The sequence below is a fragment of the Sphaeramia orbicularis genome, chromosome 11 (assembly GCF_902148855.1).
Source record: "Sphaeramia orbicularis chromosome 11, fSphaOr1.1, whole genome shotgun sequence".
In the NCBI taxonomy this organism is placed as follows: Eukaryota; Metazoa; Chordata; class Actinopteri; order Kurtiformes; family Apogonidae; genus Sphaeramia; species Sphaeramia orbicularis.
In genome coordinates, this window is record NC_043967.1 from 5893041 (window position 1) to 5918290 (window position 25250).

At 39.3% G+C, this 25250-nt stretch overlaps 1 protein-coding gene across 1 annotated transcript in view; it reads left to right on the plus strand.

Moving 5' to 3' along the window:
* Nucleotides 1-25250, plus strand: part of LOC115428800 (CUB and sushi domain-containing protein 3-like) — a 965368-nt gene that overhangs the window by 703017 nt on the left and 237101 nt on the right. The window contains exons 16-21 of the mRNA XM_030148025.1: nucleotides 556-694; nucleotides 1556-1743; nucleotides 8941-9129; nucleotides 17736-17852; nucleotides 18837-19052; nucleotides 21233-21421. Coding sequence (XP_030003885.1) covers nucleotides 556-694; nucleotides 1556-1743; nucleotides 8941-9129; nucleotides 17736-17852; nucleotides 18837-19052; nucleotides 21233-21421 — 1038 coding nt within the window. The remainder of the gene's footprint in view (nucleotides 1-555; nucleotides 695-1555; nucleotides 1744-8940; nucleotides 9130-17735; nucleotides 17853-18836; nucleotides 19053-21232; nucleotides 21422-25250) is intronic.

Below are 25250 nucleotides of genomic sequence, written 5' to 3' on the forward strand. Positions count from 1 at the left end.
CCAGTTTAATTAGTCAGCATTTTACTCTTATATTTGATGTTCTTGGACCTGTTGGATTCATTTGTATGTTGCCTATTTCTAGGGTACATATTTAAAGGTGGATGTTTAGGTCTTTAAGGGTTAAAGGTGGGCATTTGGGTCTTTAAGGGTTAAAGGTGGACGTTTGGGTCTTTATGGGTTAAAGGTGGACGTTTGGGTCTTTAAGGGTTTCGGCTGAACTCATGGGATGTACTTTACAGAACTGGACTGACTTCTTTCAGTGTAGTTGCATAAATTCTGATCTCACTGTTCATTCCAAACATTTCAGATCTGTATCTGACATGTGGAAGTGACCCCAGATCAGAATTGGAAATAAGATGTTCCATGGGAGTTGTGCAGCACTCTCTGTCATGGGAAAAAAATACTGTGATTTTTACCAGTTTCACCTGAGACTTGAACATGTTGTCCGACCCAGAGGCAGGTTCTTCTGGTACTGGTCTGTCATGTCTGTCCTTTATTTCCTCTGGATCTCCCCTCATGCCTTCCTCTCTATCTCTTTCTGTCTTTCTTCTCCAGCTCCATGTGGAGGTCATTATTCTGCCCCTAGTGGAGTGATTTTGTCTCCTGGATGGCCTGGTTACTATAAAGACTCCCTCAGCTGCGAGTGGGTTATTGAGTCAGAACCAGGACGGTCCATCAAAATCACATTTGACAGGTGGGTGGAGCAGGACTTTGATTGTGATGTCATAAAGCTCAGAACAGCCACAAGTGCAAATTCATAAGAATCACTATCAGTTATTTTTGGTAGGAAAATATTTACAGGTTTAAACTTTATGTAACTGATTCTAATTCTGATCTGTTCAATCCTATGGGCTGTATTATACATATACAGAGCAGTATTTAGATCAGGAGGGCGGGGTGATGTATCTGGGCTGATATTCTGTATTTTGTGAGCTGGAAAACTGGAGATAAAGACAAAACAGTAGACAATCCTTTATTTATTTATTTCATTGGTTTTAATATGGAGTTCTACAGAACCCTTTGGTGAGGCCACACATTACTAACTGGAGTTACAACTAATGTGTGACCACAAGACAGTTTACCTACAAGATTGCTGTACTAGTGCAGCACAGCGATTTGATGCTCTTACCACCTTAATTTGGTTTAATTTTATTTTCACCTTGGTATGAACTATTGTGATATACTTCAAACATTAGGTGTACTAAGGCATGTGGTTTTAGCAGGGGACATTAGTAACTCGTGGCCATGCATTAATATTTTTTTCCTCACATCACCAAAGGGGCTCCGAAGAGTTCAGCTTTCACATCTTTGTACAATGCATTTAACATTATTAGCTCAACATAAAAAAAATATTTTCAGAAGATTTAATTGTAGGACTGAGTACATTTTCCGTTCAGCATTTGAGGTCCTTTTTTTTTTTTTTTTTTTTACAGAGGAGGCTACATATAGCATGTTTTACTGAAGGAAGGAATGATGAATACCACTTGGACATGCACCAAAATGCATGAATAAAATGTAAGAAAATCACAAACTCTGACATCTTGTTGTGTCCCAGGTTCCAGACAGAGCTGGGTTACGACTTCTTGGAGATCCACGATGGGCCCAACCTCTTGTCTCCCCTGGTCGGCTCTTTCAACGGCACTCAGGTGCCACAGTTCCTGTTCAGCAGCAGCAACTTCCTGTATCTGCTGTTTACCACGGACAACAGCCGATCAAACGCGGGCTTCAAAATATTATATGAAAGTAAGTAAATGAGTGTAGATACAGAATGCAAAATAGTATATGTAGAGTGAAAGACTGAACCCTCCAGACAGGCTTAGCTAAAATTAAAATGGTCTTGAAATGAAATAATAAAAAATTCTAATTTGTAAAGAGGACCTTTCAAATAAAGGACCCACAGAAAAAAAACTGATATGTTTTCATTATTTATTCAATAAAAGGAATTTCTTAAAAAAAAAAACAAAAAAAACTGAAAACTGCTGTGTGTAAAAGTATGTGAACCTTTTTTTTTTTATTAGTAGCTTGTCACATGTCCTTTTGCAACCATTACTTCAACCACCAACCAGAGTTTCACATTTGCTTTTGGGGATTTTTGCCACTTCTCAGACAGAGCTCAGACAATTGAATGAAGTCGGAAGGACGTCTGGCATCTACCGCCTGCTTCAGATCTGTCCACAGGATTTCAGTGGAAATGAGGCCTGGACTTTGGGTCAATCCAGACTCTAGCTGGGTTTCCATGGGAGTTTTTAGTTTGGACCCAGTCCAGTTTCTCCTTGTAGGTGTTTCCATTGAACAGTGTTTTGTTCTGCTGTGTGATTCTAGTCCAGTCCCGTCTGTCCTCATGTGTTCATTGTGGTCCAATCCTGTCTAGCTGTGTTCTGGTTCTGATTTAAGGTGGATGTTTCACTCAGTTGCATCCAAACCTCCACGGTGTTGCCACTGTAGTGTGGGTTCATCTACTGCTATTGCACTGACTGTCTTCAACTACAGAAGAAGGGAATGCAGAATTGGCCCAAGGAAAAGTCCACATTTATGGACACGCACTATGGATTTATGGGACACAATTGGACAGCAGGAATTCAACAACCAGTTGTGGATCCAGAATTTCCCAGTGACCCGGGTACCGTGTGCTGAACTGTGTGATGTTCTTGAACCTCTGGTGTCCCCAGACTTGTCCTGCCCTGGAGAAGCAGTTCCTCCACTAAAGCCAGTGTCTGTTGGACAGAACAAACTAGAACCACCTGTTTTGAGTACAGGGTCATAGGGAAGACCATTGGACTGACCAGAACCACCGGGACCACATGAACAGGACTAAACCACCGGGACCACATAAACAGAACAAAACCACCGGGACCACATGAATAGAACAAAACCACCGGGATCACATGAATAGGGACAAAACCACCGGGACCACATGAACAGGGACAAAAACCACCGGGACCACATGAACAGGACAAAACTACCGGGACCACATGAACAGGGACAAAACTACCGGGACCACATGAACAGGACAAAACCACCGGGACCACATGAACAGAGCAAACCACTAGGACAGGGATTAAAGTTCTCCATCACCACGACGGATTTCCGTCAAATGGAAAAATTGAGGGGGAAAAAAGTCATATTGAAGTAACTTCCCCACGTGTTTCGCGGAGTCCAGTCGGCACCGCGATCCTGTCCTGGGTCTGCTGTCCTGGGTCTGCAGGTGTTTAACACAGGCACAGGGGGCTGATAGGTTTAACAGTGATGATAATAAGATGACTTCTTTATTTTTATGTCGGGAGGAGAGGTTGATAACTATTTATGTTTGGAAGGAAACGCTGCTCATTCTGTGCCTCAGAAACACATGGACAAGTTCAGCTTTACCGAAGTTCAGCCTCCAGACGCTAACTTTAGTTTAGTGGTAACAAGTAGCTTTCATTATGAAAGAACCACAGCGAAAAGGGAAGAAGACAGAACTGATCTACATGGACCTTCATGTTTGGGTTCATAGCTTATCTCCTCTTGCCGGTATATGACTAGTGTGTGTTTGTGTTTGTGTGTATGTGCCCTTCCCGTGCGTGCGGCTGTGCGCGCCGCGGCCTTATGCGGTTACGCGCCCGACTGCATAAGTGCTTTATTTTGACCCGTTTAGCTTCTTATTTCTATCTGTGTGGTACAGTACGAAGATAACATTGAATGAATGAGTAACACCCTTGGTATTTGCAAAGCCACTGTATTTTAAATACCCTCAGAGAGTATCTGTAACGGAATATAATTTCTGTTTCAGTTGACGTAATTTCTTCCAATCAAAAGACAACATGATATTGGCGGGAGGGGGTTGTGGACGCAGGTTTGACAATGTATAGATTATTTTGGCTAGCATATGCAACATCATGGACACGTTTGTAGGGGAAAGTGCTGAAGTGGTAACTATTGAGAGATGCGTGAAAAATAGATGGAGGTGGGTATGGCCTCTGCTCCAGGCAGAGCCTCCACCTCCTCTGCTCCAAGCTCCACTGTCCCTGCAACAACCTCCACCTCTACTGCTAAAGTGAAAGTTCTACTAATGTGCCATGTGTCTCTGGAAAAAAACAGAAGCGTACATCCGGAATGACTGAGCTTGAAACTTTTGGTTTCAGTGCCAAAAAGCAGAAAAAATAAAAGATTAGTTGGTTAGGGTTACATTTACACAGACATTTTCCCCAAAATTCATGTGCTGTTGGAGTTATGTTTTAGGAGTTCCTAAATTGTTAAATAAAAAGTTTTTCACTCATTTTTTGCAGTAAGGTTTTCTTCTAGTTATAATTTTCACTTGCTTCAAAGGTTTTCATACCCTTTTAAAATTAACCAGAGAGCACCAAAACTGACCTGAAGCTTTAAAAGTTTTCTGGGGGAGGACCCCCCACCAATACCACTCATGACATTTTTTCTATCCATGTTACTAATCTTCTACACCTGTACACTCTCCCATTCAGTGTGTTTTACAGTATTGCCAAATTTGACTATATAAACTTGTACACTATAGTAGTATTGTATTGCATCATTTTTAATAGTGGCCAATGATTTTGACCAGAAGAAAATTTTCAGTCAGATGAAAAATTTTTGCTTTAATCCCTGCACTAGGACCACATGAACAGAACAAAACCACCGGGACCACATGAACAGGACAAAACCACAGGGACAAAACCACCGGGGCCACATGAACAGGACAAATCCACCGGGACCACATGAACAGGACAAAACCACTGGGACCACATGAACAGAACAAAACCACCGGGATCACATGAACAGAACAAAACCACAGGGGCAAAACCACCGGGGCCACATGAACAGGACAAATCCACCGGGACCACATGAACAGGACAAAACCACTGGGACCACAAGAACAGAACAAAACCACCGGGATCACATGAACAGAACAAAACCACAGGGGCAAAACCACCGGGGCCACATGAACAGGACAAAACTACCGGGACCACATGAACAGGACAAATCCACCGGGACCACATGAACAGGACAAAACCACCGGGACCACATTAACAGAGCAAACCACCGGGACCACATGAACAGGGACAAATCACCTCAATGAGTTTACAGTACACTGGTACACTATACTAATATATCCAAATGACTCCAAAACCACCTCATGAGAGCGGGAACACTTCTTTTGCGATCTTTACCGTTTTTGTGACATTTCAATGTTTCCATTACCAGTTTACTATTGCGCAATTTACATTTTGCACATTTCTGAGGGTCATGGAAACACACCTAGTGAGTCTTGTTTCTCTGAAGCACTTCCTTCATAGTTTTGCTGGAATCTTTGGGTTATTGCCTTGTTGAAGAATCACCTCCTTTCCCAGCTTCAACACCCCAACCAATGGCAGGAGATTCTGTTGGAGACTTTGTTGATAAACCAGGGAACTTCAGGATCCCATGATAAAGTGGAGTCAGACCAGTGGTGTAGTCCAGGGTATACGGTGATATACAGAGTTTACCTACTTATTTTTCAGTCGTATACCCTCTTCTAAATCCCCCTGATGTGCTCCATTCAGTAGTATCTAAGCCAAATAGACTCTATGCACAGCCCCACTATTTCCTGAGCTTCAGGTGGGTCCTTTATTTCCTGTCTTTCATTATTGGACACACTGATTAATCCAGGTGTGCTTGCTACTCCTTGTTGTTACTACTGATTAATTAGGCACACCTGGATTAATCAGTGTGTCCAATAATGAAAGACAGGAAATAAAGGACCCACCTGGGTTTCAGGTAATAGTGGAACTGTGCATAGTGTCCATTGCGCATGTTGTCCACTTGAATGGTGAAGCCATGACCCGCCCTACTCTGCCTCTAATTGGCTAGTACTTTGTACCTTCACTGACTAGATTGGTTAACTTTAGGCATGAGGACTGATGAGCCAATCAGAGGCAGAGTAGGGCGGGTCATGCCGAGGAAAGTATTGCTAATTTAGTGCCATAGCCAGGGCGCTGCTTAGTGCTGTCCACCTCTGGAAATTGACAGGACACCTCCTCAGGTGTCAGTGCGACCCCAGTTGATTGCGAGGTTGCTGTACATCTTGTTGAAAGATGTGCGATTATTGGTAATGTGAGAGGAAGGCAGAATAAACGTCTTTGAAATGAGTGACACATATGGAGAGAATTTACCTTGATGGAATACATAATTGTGAGGTAAGTTTAAAGGTGGTTTCAGAATGAGTCACTGTTTTAAACTACCGGACAAATGACTGCACATTTAGAGAAGACATGGTGTCGCCAGTAGTTCAACTGTGTGAGTAGGCTAATGTTATGAAAGGCTAACGGTATGACAGGCTAATGTTATGAAAGGCTAACGATATGACAGGCTAATGTTATCAGTGTTTCGTGTGGAACTGATCTGTTGGTGTGGCAGTGTGCAGTGGAGGTGGGGGGTGCGCGCGTGCGTTCGTTCTGGTCCCAAGCTTTCATTTGAGGGGGCAGAACATTTGTCCTGGACTATGTTGTATTATACATATGTATAATGAGTCTTATGCCACGGTGATGATTTTTTTTTTTTGTATGAAATGTTTGGTGTGGTGGCATGGATTTTGCCGTGGCAAAACCTTACCAGCGGAAACGCTGGTTATGAAAGGCTAATGTTATTTATGCTAACGTTATGAAAGGCTAACATTATCCTATGTTTGCCTCATGTTGAATCCATTTCCATTCTTGCAGCTGTTTGTGTGTCCAGTACAACCTACAAACTGCCCCTGATCAAGTCATGATAACTTTATAATAGTGAGCAAATACTACTGATGGATTTTTGGATAAAGTAAATAGAGTACTCTGACATGTTACTGTTTCTAAAACGGCGTTTTTCTGGACTACTTGGGGGAAAAAAAGGGCAAAAATTGAGAGTATACCCACTTCTCCAGGGACCACTACACCACTGCGTCAGACCACCACCATGCTTAACTGTTGGGAGGAGAAACTATTCTTGATACGCAGTATTTACTTTTCTCCAAACTTGAAACCTGTGATTGTGGCCAAATAAGTGAATGTTGGACTCATCTGTCCAGAGAATGGACCTCCAGACAGCCTCTGGTTTGTCCAAGTGTTCTCTGACAAAGTTAAAACAGCCAACTTCGTTCTTTCTTGAGGACAGAGGTTTCATTCTACCAAGTGTCCCATGAATGCCATGTGTGTCCATTTTTGGCCTGACTGTAGACACATGTACATTTATCCCAGATGCTACAGACGTCTCTAACTCTCTGGAGGTGATGGGTGGATTGGCCTTTACCTCATTTAGTATTTTTCTGGTGCTTCTTTGGTGAAAGTTTTGATGGACATCTACTTCTGGGCAGAGTTGCTGTGATGTTCAGGACCCTCCATTTGTAAATGTTTGGTCTTCCAGTGGACGAATGGAGTTGGACTCTGTTGGAGGTGGTCTTGTACTTTCCTCAGACTGATGGGCTTCCACCACCATCTTCCTGATGTCCTCAGATGTCTCCTTTCCTTCCAGTATTGTTGATCTGTGTGTTTTATGCCTTGGACTGACAGTGGTTTTGTCCTTCCTTTAGTCAGTGTTGCCTCTTATTTAATTGGCCTTTTTTAAATGATTACTTGAGGACCCACATGTTTCATCTGAGTCTTCAGTGGATGTAGTGGAACTACTGAGCTCCAGGAATCCTAACTGCATCAGAAAAATAAGCCAGCCTCCACTCCATCTAAATGAGTTATTTAGATGACAAATTCACCATTGACATAACATGCTGCTTCATACTTACACAGACTAATGACCCCCATTTCAGTCTCAGCACCCCTTCTCAGCATTCTTGTTCCAAATGCCCCCTGATGGTGTCCCAATGCCCCCTGAGGGGCAGTACTACCCTTGTTGAGAAACACCGGTGTAGGGGATCGTCGCTCTTTTTACCTGAAACAAACAAATATACATGGTTTCATCATCACTGACAGCCAGGGTCCAAAACTAGGGCCCAGAACCAGCTGATCCAAAGTCCATTTAGAGTTGACAGTGAACGGACCAGAGTGAATATATGCATGATCTACTGGTACTGTGTATATTTAAGTTAATATCAAATACTTTATACAACACAGATACTACTGCTTTGTGCTTCAGTACCCCCTTATCTGTAAAACTGGGTCAGCCTCAGTTTAACTTAGTTTATAAATGATGTAGTGACAAGGTTCAAAATCACACAAATGAAGACAGAAATGATTCAGTTATGAAAAATATAACTAAATAGAAGATGGTACCATTAAGAGCTTTACTAAGAAGTAACGTTAGCCAAAACATTACGTAATTTAAGGTATGATTTTACCCAAAAATCCAGCATAAACAAATGTTACCTGACACCAAATGGGAACCACAGATCCAGAATTTGTTGTCTGGATTCCAGTTGTTTCTGTGAACTGCAGTGATCCATCTGCTTCTCTTTTCTTTGGCTTTCAGTGCCTGTACAACAATATCTCTAACTGCTTTTCAAACCTGTTCATATAGTCAATCACACAACAGCTCTTCCCCATTTTTATTAAATATTATTCTTAAGTTTAGATGGTATTTAAGCCAACAATGCCACTCATCTCCCTCTTTCTGCCACTCAGTGGGCATCATGTGCATACCCTCTATACTAATTAAAGAACAGCATTAGTGTCATTGACTGAAATGAACCATTTCAGTACTTTACCATATGCAGGTGTTTTCCTAACAACACTCACAGAATTGTATCGTACTTGACAATATTGGAGAAGCTTTATGGATCATCCTTATAAACAAAGCAAGCACTGATAACTCACCTGGAGATGAAAACACATGTACCTCCCAGAGTATGGCCCCAGAGTACGGTCTTGTGAAATCGGCGAGTACGGTCTTGGTCTGATGACATTTCACGAGAATGGAAGAACAGACAAGAACACCTGTTGAGAAACGGCCTATTTGTAGTCATCTGTCTTTGTGTGACTATTTCAGGTGTGACGGTGGACAGCTACTCATGCCTGGACCCTGGTATACCTGTCAATGGGATTCGATATGGACAGGACTTCTCCATAGGATCTACGGTGTCATTTGGTTGTGACTCTGGGTACAGACTGAGCCATGAAGAACCTCTGGTGTGTGAGAAGAACCACTGGTGGAGCCATCCTTTACCTACATGTGATGGTGAGTACTGCAGGAACATGGCATTTGTGTAGAAGGATGAATGATACTTCTATAAAAAAAATTTAGTTTTCCACACCTGAATGTGTGTCCTGGGTCACACATATTCTGTCCAAGTGTCCATACAAGATATGAAACCACATCTCTATTAAGAATGTTTAAATATCCTTCCATTAATGAATAGGCATGTCATTCCTAATGAGTGTTTCAGAGAGAACAGTCTACTTTTTAGCTTTTACACTAATTATTTGTGGAGACAAACAGTTTACTCTCACAGAGAATCATGTCTGAGTATGATAGTAATGACACAAAGATTTTATTCAATCTGAAAATAGCAAGAATATTGCAGATCTTGGCAATTTGATTTAAAACATTTACAACAATCAGAAAGCACTTCAGTAAATAATGGTTGAATAGAGTGTAATCAGCCTTAGAGTGGCTTAGTGATGCACACAGCACTGTTCCAGCTATTCCAGTATAAAGGACAAACGTGGACGTCTGAAAGAGCACTGAAGTAAAATTAATCCAAAACACATTTTACACAAAAATAAATAATAATGTAATAGAAAAGAAGATGTGTGAAGTTCATGTTGGAAAAAAAAACTCAGCAGTGGACCATCTCATTACAGGAGGATGATTCACTTAGAACATGTTCTGGAATAAAAACACCAGTTGAATCATATAAATACACACACACACACACACACACACACACACACATAGGCAATTTGCAGAAAATGCTGCTGTAGCTGAGAGAAGGTGATTGGACGAGAAGATTAGGGATCTGTACACAGGGTATGTGTATGTGTGTGTGTGCATTGAATAGAATAAGATGTTTATTGTCACTGTCACAGGAACAATGAAAATCCATTTAGCTTAAAAATCACTTATCGCAAAATGTCTGTAAATATCACAAACACTGAAACAGTGGGCATGTGCAAAAAGTAAAGGATCAAATATTAAATATACATATACTACTAAAGTACTACAAAATCTACTGAGATATACAAAAGCCAACTGTATACTACAAATAAGGACTGTGTACAACAGATACAGTGTGTGTGTGTGTGTGTGTGTGTGTGTGTGTGTGTGTGTGTCGTCTCCGCCGTTCCGTGGGAACTGTGAACACAGGAGGGTTTGAGGGAAGGTTGACGACAGCCTGTGTCGGCTGTCACCTCCTCTTTCTGCTCTCAAATCAAGCAGTGGGGAGAAGGAGGCTGGGGGTAGGGGGAGGCTGGGGTGGTAGAGGGGATCTCTATCTGTCTCAGTCCTTCCCTCCTGGTGGAGCAGGAGATGAGGGAGGGCAGATAGATTTGCTGGTGCTCCATCAGTTTGGTGGCGTTTCGCTTGGTTCAGCTTGTTGGTTCATTCGCTCATTAACCACATTTCAATTTCACCGTCTCTGGGACTGGAAGTGGTTTCCCTCCGAGGAGGCATTTTGAGCATATAAACATCAAACAGCTGTCTGGACTTCTTGGACTGTGTGCCATTAGGCTGTGTTTAAACCATACGTACACTGCAAGACAGGCCTGCACAAAAATAAGAAAATTACACTCATTATTATGTTCAAATTTCATATTTTAGTACAATTATCTGCCTGTGCAGGAAGAAAATTACACTTATCAAGTTTTATTAAAATAAGAAAGTATTATTAGGATTATAGAATGAAAAAATACTTATTCTAAGCAGAATATACAGTCTTCAAAGTAATACAGGGTGGGGAAGCAAAATTTACAATATTTTGAGGCAGGGATTGAAAGACAGTGTATGACCAGTTAGTTTATTGAAAGTTATGAGAATTTATTTGCCACAAGAAAATTTACATAATAGAAATTGTTTTTATTCTATGTGTCCTCCTTCTTTCTCAATAACTGCCTTCACACGCTTCCTGAAACTTGCGCAAGTGTTCCTCAAATATTCGGGTGACAACTTCTCCCATTCTTCTTTAATAGTATCTTCCAGACTTTCTCGTAATAGTTTTGCTCATAGTCATTCTCTTCTTTACATTATAAACAGTTTTTATGGACACTCCAACTATTTTTGAAATCCCCTTTGGTGTGACGAGTGCATTCAGCAAATCACACTCTCTTTGACGTTTGCTTTCCTGATTACTCATATGGGCAAAAGTTTCTGAAAAGGTATGGATAATAGTGTTAGGTATGATTATGACATCAATATATGTTTGGCTTCAAAACGATTGACATAGTGCCTGCTGAGAAAAAACAACTAAATGTTCATTGTAAATTTTGCTTCCCCACCCTGTATATGGTGTGTGTGTGTGTGTGTTTATAGATGCAGTATTGCCCATATGTCTCAGCCCAGTTTCTTTAATAAGTTGAGGTAAAAACTGATATCTGTGAAACCGGAAACCAACAACAGAGACATTTCTTAAATTAGTACTGGAAGATATTTTCACAAACTAAATTATTTTGAATCAGATTATTTTTTTAAAAAATTTTGTCTACATGAACTCCATTCTGACATATGTTTCTTCACTAAAACACTGTAGATGTTTATTATCAATTTATGTCAGAATCTGTAAAAAAGCACTGGTGTCACTATACGTTATTTGTTAAAAATTAAAGAACTTTTCTGTAAAATAAAGCAGCACTGGTAGGCAGTGACTGGAGACACAAATAACATTATAATAAACATGCAGGTTGAATGTGGATCAAGGATGATCTGCACAGATGGAACTACCCTGGATTTGACAATAGAGCCTTTTTTCACTATTTACATTAAGAAAAATAACCTGATTCTCAAAATTCATTCAACGTACTGCCCATGTGAAATCACTTATAACCCTGAGCCAGCAGCAGAGAAAAAGAGCAAAGTAATGAAAGAAAGAGCAGAGACACAGATGTAGTCCAGGGTTTCACACTTCTATCTGAGCTCAGCATTCAACACTCACAGCTTCCTGCCAGAGAACGATTAATAATTCAACGTTTGTGCATGAGTCCATGTATCTGACTGTGGATACTGTGTGTGTGTGCGTGTGTGTTTGTGTGTCTGTGTGTGTGTGTGTGCTCTCACTTCTATGAGTTGGTGTTTGAAAGTATTCTCAGTCCTCGTCCTTGTTTTCGGTGGATGCTGAGGTTGTAAAAGCTGCAGTGTTTAGTGCAGGGATGTCAAACATGCAGCCCGTGGGCCAAAACCAGCCTGCCAAAGGGTCCAATCCAGCCCGTGGAATGAAATGGAATGAAGTGCAAAAATGACACTGAAGGTCTTAACAATCAAGGATGTCCCACTGGTATTAGTTCCAGTTCCACATTCAGACCGAGGGGATCCAGGAAAATAAGAACATCATCTATAAATAATTGACTAATACACATTTTCTTCTTGATTTAATGTGAAAAAAATAATTAGCACTGTCAAACAATTAAAATGTTTAATCTAAATTAATCACAAGGTTGCTCTCTCTGCTCTTCCATCTTTATGGGTTGTTTCTGCTGCCTGTCACTACTAGATCAACTGACCATTTGTTCATATGTGTTAACACTAACTCTGCTGGGACAAACTGACCCAAATGTGTTGGGGGAGACATTCACAGTCATTCTGCTGTAGATGGGTTCATGGAGTTCACATTTACAATCACATTCAACAGAGTTAATTTTGACAGCCCTAAAAATTACACGACACTAGGAAAATATTTACATTTACTAACTATCCTATAACAATAAAATGTGAATAACCTGAACAAAAATGAACATTCTCTGTAACTGTACCAATATTCTGTCTATTATTAAATGTTTGGTGCATTTGTAGATCCACTGGGATCTGTACGTTGGGTTAAAAATAAGCTATGATGTAATATTGTAGAAATTGTTCTTATTTTAGTTTGTCTGTTACCACATTTTTGTGTAACATTGTGTGTAAATGCACATGTAGAAATGATAGAACAGAACAGAATAGAATAATTTATTGTACTTGCATTGTGCAATACAATGGAATCAAAAGCTACGCAAATGATAAGTTGAGGCATAATATTGTTAAAATTGCACTTATTTTTCTTACAAAATTTATTTTTTTTCAGGTTATTCACATCTTTTTTGTTTGGATAGTTTGTAAATGTAAATATTTTCATAATTTAATGTTTTTTATTGAACTAAAACAAAGATGAAAAGTTGTCTTTATTTATAGGTTTTGTATTGTTCTTGTACTGGTCCGGCCCACTGGAGGTCAGATTGGGCTGAATTTGGAACTTGAACTCACATGGGTTTGACAGCCCTGGTGTGGTGGGTCGATCCAGACCCAGTGTTGTGGTTTCAGTGTCTGACTTTTCGGAGGTTTTCGCTGTGGTCAGTAGTCCAGTGGTCAGTGGTTGTCAGGTCACCTCCACCCAGTCTAATGTTGTGCTTAAAGGAACTTGAGCAGAACTTCCTGCTTTGACCTTGTCTCTAATCACAGCAGCTGTTCTGCTAACGTTGCACTTCTGAGGTACTGTTATGGCATTCATGGGTTTATTGTAAGAGGAAATTACAGGCAAGTCATCCAACTGTAAGATGAACCAAATGGAGCGAGCACCAGTCAACAGGTGGAGGAAGGACTGAAGCTTAGTACTGGAGGAAAAGTACAAATAGAGAGAGTGACACACGTATACGAAAAGGAAAGCAGGATGTGTTTGGAAAGATATGGGAACCTTTAAGGTGTTTGTTCAAAGGACTGATTTAGTAAATGACAACGAGGAGGAGTTCACAGTTGTGTCAACCTTATACCAAGGTTAATGAGTTCAAATACCTCTGGATGGAACAGGACGTTCAACTGTGCACAGATGTTTATGGCTGAGGATTTTGTGGTGTGTATGTGTACTGTTTGTTTGTATTTGTAGTTTTTGCCTACAACACTTGTACCACAGCAGGTGCCTTTGGTACTGAGGCACAGGTCTACACATCTGCTATAGTTATAGGTATATTTACAAGGGTATGTGTATCTGTTTACAGTAAAAGGACTAAGTACTTCCTTTTCAATGTACTTTAAAGTATTTCTTTAATGTAAAAGTACTTCCTTAGTGGGTTGTGTCAGTGTCTGGCTTGAATGTAGATCTACTGAACTCTGACCTCTGCCCATGTCACTGCTGTTAGAATTACCACCAACTGTACAGTACATGTGTATTTGAAAGGCTGGTGTACTTATTGCGTGTACTCTCTGTAGTACTGTGTGTACTTTAACTTATAATTCTGTGGATGACCAGTTATTTAATAACAACAACAACAACAACAGCAACAACTTTATCTACCAGGTATTTCCCATTAAGTTCCCACTAAATTGTGTAAATCCTGTATTTCCTTGAACTGTTCCAAACATTGTGTTCTCTTCAGAGCAGTAAAAGGGCAGCATTTTACAGACACACAAAACAAAACCAACTACACACTGAACTACACATTAATTACACACTCAAAAAACACTGAATATGCACAAACCTCTGAAATCTTGAAGTTCTAATCCTGTTACTGTCTGTTTTCCGTCACCGTTACTTCCACTTCTTTCCAGAACCCAGATTACGCTGGTGCAGTCTGGACTTTTAAACCGATTTTTGCCAACTGTACCTGCACCAAACGCACAACAAACAGAATGACACTATCGACCAAAAGTTCAGTTTATATTATGTCTGTTGAATTTGGTTTGATTTGACCTTTAACACAGCTGAAATTGTGTTCATGAAATGTAACGAGTAATGGCATAAACTGTAGAAATGTAGTGAAGTAGAAAATACAGATAACTGCTGCAAACAAGTAAAACTGAAAATATGCATGATTATTTTTACTTTAAGTACAGATGCATAAAAAATGTACTTAAATGCAGTAACAAAGTACAAATACTTTATTACATTCCACCACTGCTTAAAACACATGCATGTGTTTGTATAAGCAAAGTATGGGCAGCAGGGGTATTTATGTATTTATGTATTTATGTATGTATGTATGTATGTATGTATGCATGTATTTTATTTATTTATTTGCTGATGGCCTTTTCTTTTTTCTTTTTTTTTTTAACTCTGACCATCTCTTTACATGCACAGGTCTCTTACTGATTCAAAATAGGATGCTATTATATTATTAAACTGTGTGAAGACCCTGAGGCATTCACGTGAGGTTGAAATTCTACTTTAACCCTTTCATGCCTGACGTCCACATGTGGACCCATAGTTGAACTTATGTTACAAAGGGTTCTAAAGGTAATATAGTCCAAACCACGTGGGTTCAGTCTGTATAGACCCTCAAACATACAATGAACTAAAGGATCATTTGAGTTGGAGAATGTGGACTGACCTGGGATCTGCTAAAGTGAACCTCCTCAGACCCAGACATGGGTTTACTGTCCACGATTGGAAAAGAGGTTCACAGATTTAGACAAAAAACAAACAAAAAACTGTCCACTGTAAAGGACATTCCGTTTAAAAAAAAAAAATGCATCTGAAAAACTGTTGCATCATGATGTTTCCAATATCAGCAATTATTTAATTAAAAAAAGCCCAAACTTGTCCTTTTAAGGGTCTGAGGAGGGAAAATATATTCTTAATAAAACCATATTAATAAAAACAAACAAACAAAAAAAAACAAAACATGTATTTTAAACATTCAATAATTTTGAGAAATAAAATCAATTAAAAAAAATAGATTTTTTTTTTTTTTTCATAATTCATGCATGAAAGGGTTTAATTGCAGCATTAATGTGCAGATGGTCGGCTTTAGTCTTGAACCCTGGTCTTACAGTTTTCCTTGGAGCTCAGGGTTTGTGGTCTTCAACGTCCGCACTTCCTCATAAATGACCTCATATGTTCAGACGGACGTTTGTCAGACTTTTGCCAATACCTTTAATTTCTCTAATGCCTGTAAACTGAATTTTTATCCTCTTTCTTTTTTTTTTTTTTTTTTTTTTTTTTACATCACTTTTCTTGGCTTGCACTTGATGTAGTGCATATATTTGATTCTTTAGTTCAGTTTCATTAGATTTTTCTTTCTTTAATCTGTGAAACCTATTAATCTAATTTTGCAAAGAGGTACTAAATGTGATGGATCACATCATGATCAGTAATGCAGACATGAGGACACATCGTTTATGAATCTTAAGGTCATTACAATAAACCAGACTTTGGAGTTCAGGTGTAGTTCTGTTTAGTTCTGCTTCTATCATGTTCTCTGTACAGTTTCATTGTTAGGATCTATTCTACACAGAATTGTAGACACTGTCAGGATTATCATGATAGTTTTTTTTACTTCTTTCTTCTCACCTTGCAGCAACGTGTGCATAATTCAGTGACGTGATACTAAGATGGTATTGTGCAGAACAAAAGGCATTTTTAAATTTTAATCACTTTACTAACAGAAAAATACCAAATAATGCCTCTCATTATATGCTTTGTGACACCCCACCTCTGCAGAACATACATGTGTGTGTTTAGTGAACTGGGGTTTGGGTGACGTTCCTATGGCTGTATGCCTGCACCTGTGAAGCCTCAGACAGTTCAACCCCCATGGGACCCCACTGTGGACAAAATCTGCACTGGGGTCAGATGGGGGGGTAGTTATGTTTGTCACTTTCAAACATAATTTTGTAAGTAATGTTGCAGTCTCTGGTAAAGAGGGTGAAGAACCATTTAGTTTAGTGAAGAACCGCTCAGTGAACCAAATCCCTGAGGTTTTTCAGAAAATGTCAAAATGTATTAAAAAATGGAAAAACCACTTCATGTCTGTTCACAATGAAGCTGCAGAGACATTGTCAGCAGCAACAAACACCACTTTACTATCCTTACCACAAACAATGACATCCTTTAATCCTTTATCGGTAAAATTATCTTTAAATTTTGCACATTTCATCAAAAACATTGTCTCTCAACATATTTTCTGACACCAGAAGAGTTAGGACGTTACCTTTGTCTAAGGCTCTGTTCACAGCAGGTTTAATGCACTATTCGGATTTTTGGGTGATACCTGATTTTTTTGTGTGTTGGTTCATATTCCACATTAAATGCAACTTCTATCAGTTTTGAGTCTGAACTGAATGTGACCCTGAAGTGACCCACATATGCACTAAAGATGTCCTGATGGAATACGTGACTACAGAGACGCACACTGTGTTTACGGAAGGAAATATGTTTTTCCTCTGCTCCTCCTCCTGGGACGAACAACTGGGACGTTTGTCGCATTTCAATGACATAAAGGTCGGATAAATGCGATCTGGATGTTCAGACTGAAGTCACATTGGAAAATATCAGATCTGTATGAGATTTAGGACCACATATGAAAGTGGTCCAGGTCAGATTAGTGCTTTTCAAACTGTCTGTAACAGATGCATCTGAACATAGTGAACATATCCATATGAAGACATGACTGTGACCCAGTCCAACCTGCACCTGTCATGAATCACTCACTCTCTTTGTCCACCCTCAGTGTGTGTGTGTGTGTGTGTGTGTGTGTGTGTGTATGTATATAAGAGGCATTAAAAGGTCCACTGGGAAATATTATCTGTTTTACCTATCAACAATCTGATGCTAACCTTTTATGTTCCTCCATCCCCTGTCACTGCACATCTCTCTCTCTCTCTCTCTCTGTCTCTCTCTGTCTCTCTGTCTCCCCCCCCCCTCTCTCTCCCCCTCTCTCCCCCTCCAGCTCTATGTGGTGGTGATGTTAGAGGTCCCTGGGGAACCATCCTTAGTCCGGGTTATCCAGACAGCTACCCTTCATCTCTCAACTGTACCTGGACTGTTGAAGTCAGTCACGGCAAAGGCAAGAGCGACTCAATGGACAAACACTCCCTAATAGACAGAGACAGAGAGGGAAAGGAGAGTTCAGCAGCAGTATCAGGAGCATGTAGAACTCTTCACAAATACAGATGTCCATTGGACTACAGGCACAAACACACAGGACATTATAGATGGGTTTGTGTTTCATGGAATCAGTGGAAACATCACATGACACTATTCACTAATTAGCAGATAAATTATTCTAACAATTAAGTCGTCAAAGAGCCCGTTTACATCCACACCAATACTGCAATCATTAGCCGATATCTGCAGTTATCAGATTATTATTGATCATGTAAACAGGATCATCTGATCGGCTTTATCCGATAACAGTAACCTGATTATAATAAATCAAATTAACACACCTAGATTTGTCCCCAGTACTCTGTTGTCTTCACACATGTAAACAGGTTCATCTGATTTATTTAGTGTTTTTACATCTGTGGATGTATAAAAAAAAAAAAAAAAAAATCTATATAACCTGAAGTTATGCACCAACACCATGAGCCTAAGGAAAAAGGAAAACAAACAATGAAATGAAATGAAAGATAGCAGTAACATGTGACCTATTCTGTAGTCTTATTAGTTCCTCCCACATTAGGACAGCTGACGCTGACACCGTAGGTGTTACTATGGGCCACAAGACAAGACTGGATGTTTTGAAAATGACAGAAAGTGTACGTCTTATGTCATAACATATGTACATACTCTGAAAGAAATCAAATAAGGAACTGAAACATTACATGGTTATTGCATTTATGAAGTGAATATAAATGTGTCACATCTGAATACAGCAGTTATCAGATTAGTCCCAGTTATCGGATGTCTATGGTCATGTGAAAAGGCTCATTGTGTCTCAGAGACTCCAGGTCCATGTCAAATTTGTTTCTTGGTATTTAATGTTGTAATTGCTGATACTGTTTTGACTCTGTGTCCTTCTATTGTCATATGTTTGTGTCTCTAACAGGAGTCCAGTTTCAGTTCAACTCCTTTCATCTGGAGGACCAGCATGATTACCTCTTGGTCACTGAGAACGGGAGTTTCCTGCAACCACTGGCTCGTCTGACGGGCAATGAGTTGCCTAGCAACATCAATGCTGGTCTCTATGGCAACTTCAAAGCCCAGCTACGATTCATCTCTGACTTTTCTATTTCATATGAAGGCTTCAACATAACTTTCTCTGGTAATTTACTCACCTATAGTCTCATTAGTATGTTGAGCTCTAACAAGGTCCCCATTAAGTGTACCTTCACTTGGGTCATTAAAGAGGATCAACACCTACAGATTCTCCTTATACAGACTGCAGCAACTCAGAACGATGCTGTGGCCTCTTGGAAAACATATATGTGTATATATAGAAAAGTCTGTGGAAAACTAAAGCCACGAGGATTAGTAAAGCAAAACAGATGGGAAAAATGGACATAATTAACCCTGTCATGTATGACGTCCACAAATACACACACATAGTTGAACTCACTGTCCAAAGGGTTCTAAAGGTAATACAGTCCAAACCACATGGGTTCAGTCTGTATAGACCCTCAGATGTACAATGAACTAAATGATCATCTTAGTTGTAGAATGTGGACTGATCTGGGATCTGCTAAAGTGAACCTCCTCAGACCCAGACATGGGTTTACTGTCTACGTTTGGACGAGAGGTCCACAGATTTAGACAAAAAAACAAACAAAAACTGTTCACTGCAAAGGACATTCTGTAAACATAAAAAAAGCATCTGAAAAAACTGTTGCATCATGATGTTTCCAATATCAGCAATTATTGAATTAAAAAAGCCCAAACTTGTACTTTCCTGGGTCTCAGGAGGTTAAATATCTTCTGAATAAAACCATATTTAAAATTAAAAATAAAATCTAAATGCATTTCAACTTTAGACTAATTTTGAGAAATAAAATCAATCTAAAAAAAATTGAATAGTTTTTTTCATAATTAATGCATGAAAGGGTTAAAACAGGGCTGACAGTGGAGACTCTAAACCTGAGTGTTCAGTGTCCAGGGTAAAGGAACCACCTTTTGTATCATTTTGATCTCTAAATGTCACTGCAGACCCTGGTAAGGAGGGTTTCCTTGGAGTGGAGTTGACAGCAGGCATGTCTCAGGGATTCTCTGCTCATTATTAGAAAGAAAAAAAGACACATATGTAACATACAGATATTGTTTTAGATGTGGTCCAGTGGTATGTGCTCTCCCAATCCATAGTCCACTTTATCAGTTAATAGTTCACGACAAAAAAGTGTGAGTGGAGGGTTGGGGGCAAAGCCAGACAAAGCCCAAGGCTACCAGGGCCTCTCATAAATCACAGTCCTGTACTAAACTGTCAGTGTTATGCTCTCATTGACTCCTGACTAAAAGAGCATTTGAATCTGAATCCACTCAGAGGGACATTTTATAACGTCCCAGATGGCATACTCAGCATATAACACATGGGAGGTGTCACCAGAGATGTGACTTGCCAATTTCAACGTGCTCAACATGCTGCACCATACTGCAGCACACTCTGAAATACACACCGCATCATCAATCTTACCATGATAAAAGGACACTTTTGGCTGGACCTCAGTCAACACAAAACCAACAAATACATTCTACAGCACAATGTGCACACCTTTGATTTGAATGTTGTTGTATATTGGGATCTTTAGGGAACTCTGCACACATTGTACCGTATACAGTTTGTAGATGGCGACAGTAGTCTCTTTTCCATTGAACCTCAAACTGTCTGAATATAACTTGTGCATAAAAATTTACTTTATAGAATGACAACAATTTTACCAAAATTCTAATTTTTTCATGAATAGTTGTTGTTGTTAGAGGTGATTTTTCATAGTTAAATTGGTATATGACACAAAACTGTAATGGAAAGACCTTTGAGTCCAACTAGAGTTGCATGACCAAAACAAACAGATGTTGATGGATGTTAGAACAAGAGAAGAAGAGTTGAACCCAAACATGTGTGGGTATGTGTGGACACACCAGGAAACCCAATCATTTTAGAATTTAGTAGGAGATGCAGGGGTAACGAGCATTCTAGATTCAAAACAACACAGATTTATGTTTGTGTTTATGGAATGACTTCTACTGACATCTGCCAGAAGAAAGAAACTAAAGTATATTTGGGATTGAATGGAAAAACCAACATTACACACTTCTGTTTTGAACACATTTAGGAAATATGGGGAGCGTTTAGATGGATGATGGAAAAGAGACTAGTGTCTTTTTTTATTTTTTTATTTATTTATTTTTTTTGTCAGGGGTGATGTCTAAATGCTGACCAAACATGTAGAAAGTGTTTAATACTTTATCATGTACTTAAATATATTTCTATATGTTTCATGTTGTTTATTACAGAATATACCTTGGAGCCTTGTGAAGACCCTGGGATGCCCCGGTTTGGGAGAAGAAATGGTTACAGTTTTGGCGTCGGTGACACATTGTCATTTTCCTGTAATATGGGATACCGCCTAGAGGGGGCTCCAGAATTAATCTGTCTGGGAGGAGGACGGAGAATGTGGAGCGCTCCGCTACCAAGATGTGTTGGTAAGAAAACCACATGTTAACAATTTTCAAACTCCAGCTTCGAAATGCACTTATATCAGAGGATGATGTGGTGCCCTGCGGCAGTAAAACACTGAGTATATTCACATGAGTTAATATAATAACCAAGTGCAATACCACTAAGGACTACTACATACTGGTGTACAAAAGACCAAACTCAGACTCAAGTTGAACTTCTTTCTAAAGGTACTAAGTCCTTGGACACTATGTAATATCCAGTAAACAGGAACTGAACTGAAATGAGAAATGATACAGAAAATGAAAAAAATATGTCCTGTCCTACTTTTTCACACTTTATAACGTGGTACAAGTTGTTTTTCTCTGTCTGTAAAACTGACAGAGTTATGGACAAAAATTAAGTATTTTGAAAATCAAGACCTTGTGTTTGGCCCTTTGTAGGTCATCCAAGGTCAACTACATTGGTACTAAATGAAAGGTCATATCTGACTTCCTATTAGTCGATAATACAAAATCGATATCCGTCTCAGTTTTCAAGATAAAGCTTTTTTCTGAATGTGCAAATTAGGCACTTGAGCCCAGCTTTGGCCTGAATCTGAGCTGTACTTTGGCCTAATATTGACAAAAACTAATCAGGTCGACTAGAGAATATGGACAATCATTTGGTCATGGTTTGATATCAATAATGATAGAAATGTGACCGATAGAACACAGACAGACAGATGAACTGACCAATATGTTTGCCCTCCGGCAAACAATAAATAAATGAATAAATACAAAAATGAATGAATGAATGTATGAATGTAACAGATCTTGCCAAAAGTATCTGTAGAGATGACCATCTTAATCTTAGATGCCCTGTGTTTCTGGAGTTGGAGTGGTGAACCCAAGGGCACGACCACAAATATCTAATCAGTTCCAAACTAAACACTGTTTGGAATATTTACATGGTTCAGTAGCTTTAATAAAAGCTGTAACATTATTTGGGTGAGTTGGCACATGAAATGAAAATAGGCACCATGTGAACACACATCTATTATTCTAATAGTATCAGCTCTATTTTTGAATATTAATGCATACATATGTCATTAGTTTTTTTTTTCACCAAACAGTGCAACTTCCTTTTATAAAATATGTGGAAAGTTTCAAGTGTTTAATTTGTAGCCACTTTCTCTCTAAGTAAACTCATTTGTTTGTGCTGAATGAATGCATGTGTGATTCTTGTACTCCAGTTTGACTGTGAACACATACAGTTCAGTTATGTAATAGTTGACTGAACAGAGGACAGGTCTGCAGTGACGCTATGTCTTTGTGTTGAACATCTGCAATGCAAAAAACCTCAAGGATCTTTGCAAATGTGGAATACTTTTCTTCTATTATGATACACAAAGACACACAGACAAAGTTATGGTAGTTATTTTCACGCTTTTGTAAGTCCAGATAACACAGACAGCGGCTAAGGAGTTGTCTTTGTTTTTACAAAACACTGAAGAGACTGAAATAAATAAGTAAATAAATAAATACACACACACACACATATATACACATACACACACATATGCACTTATAGAATTGTGAGGCCAGTCCACATTCTAAACTGTTTAGGTTGTCCATCAAACACCAGGTCAGTGCTGACGCTGATCCTTGACCTAATCAACTGAATCAACACAGACTTGTACTGTAGGCACTAGGCATGATGGGTAATCAGTTCATCCACTCCATCCTGTCCTTTGGACGTCACCCAGTCTGGACTCATCAGACTACATCAACCTTCTTTCTTCGAACACAGTCCAATCTTGCTGCTTTTTAATGTATCTCAAAAAAATGTTGCATTATGCTGTTTCCAATCAAGACAATTATTTAATGTAAAAAAAAAAGATCAAACTTTTACTTTTCTGGGTCTCAGGAGGTTCATGAAATGCTTATTAACCAAAATGGCAAGAACGTGACAAATGAATGATCTGATGAGTGTGTGTTTAAATATGGGCAGACACACACAGTAACAAACCTACAGTTATACATCACATGAGTCAGTGTCATTAGTCCCTTTTCCATCGTCTATCTGAGCTAAACTTTCCCCATATTTCCTAAATGTGTTCCAAACAGAAGTGTATAATGTTGGTTTTTCCATTCAATCCCAAATGTGCTGATTATGTTCTTTCTTCTGGTAGATGTCAGTAGAAGTCATTCCATATACAGGGGTTGGACAAAATAATGGAAACACCTTCACCTCAAGATGATAATGCCCCAATCCATACAGCTAGAATTGTTAAAGAATGGCATGAGGAACATTCTAATGAAGTTGAGCATCTCGTATGGCCGGCACAGTCCCCAGACCTCAACATTATTGAGCATTTATGGTCAGTTTTAGAGATTCAAGTAAGACGTCGATTTCCACCGCCATCGTCTCTAAAAGAGTTGGAGGGTATTCCAACTGAAGAATGGCTTAAAATTCCTTTGGAAACAATTCACAAGTTGTATGAATCAATACCTCGGAGAATTGAGGCTGTAATTGCTGCAAAAGGCGGACCTACACCATATTAAATTATATTTTGTTGATTTTTTAAGGTGTTTCCATTATTTTGTCCAGCCCCTGTACATGAACATAGATTTGTGTTGTTTTGAATCTAGAATGCTTGTTCCCCCTCTGTCTCCTACTAAATTCTAAAATGATTGGGTTTCCTGGTGTGTCCACACATACCCACACATGTTTGGGTTCAACTCTTCTTCTTGTTCTAACATCCATCAACATCTGTTTGTTTTGGTCATGTGATTCTAGTTGGACTCAAAGGTCTTTCCATTACAGTTTTGTGTCATATACCAATTTAACTATGAAAAACCACCTCTAACAACAACTATTTATCAAAAAAAAACGAGAGTTTTGGTGAAATTGTCATTTTTCCATTAGACAAATTTTTATGTGCAAGTTATATTCACACAATTTGAGGGTCAATGGAAAAGGGACTAATGTGGGTTTTTACTACAAACATCTGTGAATGTTTTCCCATTGGCAGTATGTGGACAGACAAGCCCTTAACAGTAAGGATTAGTCAAGTGCTGAACATGAAGATCCCCAACAAGAAGGATAATACCTTGTACCTTTAACTTCAGGGTATTTGTGAGCATGAAAGTGTGTTAAATGAGATTTGATTTGGGTGCAGATGTAAAATCAATAAACAACGATGAAAAAAAGCACATGCTAAAAGAGTTAACAACCAGTGTTTGTGCACAGCTTTAGGTGTCGAAAAACAAGACAATAGTGACAGGTTTAGAAAAGCAGCAGATTGATGATTGCTTTATTTTAGTTCACTGGTGAGAATTTAGAATTTAGAAATGTTGCCTTGGTCAACAAGTAAAGCTGGCCCACGCTGCTTTATATTTAGTCCCTGTGTGTTCTGTTGCACTGCTGCTCATTACTGAGACGGAGATGAAGGAAAGAGAAAAGACAAGAAAAACAGCTGCAATCATTCTTTGGTTTCTAACGCCATTCTTTTTCAGTGATGAGGGGCTCATAAACAGGAGGTGTTTTGCTGCTGTCCTTGTAGGTCAGACGTATCGTTTTCATCAAATACTGTCCTGGAAGAATGTTGCACAAAACGGTGTCATTCAACTATCTTTGCCTTTTCAGAAAATCAAATAAACCTTTGGCTTGTTTTCTTTTGTGTTCTCTTTTTGTTGTTCTATGCTATTATCTTATTTTTAGCGCTTCTGCTAAAGGGACAAAGGAAAAAATGAGAATAAATGAAGAGCCAAACAACAAGAGGGAACTGTGGAGTGGAGGAAGGTTGAAGTAGATGAGGGTAAAGGAGACACTGCTCACACCGAGGGAGGGAGGGAGAGAATGAGCAGGGGA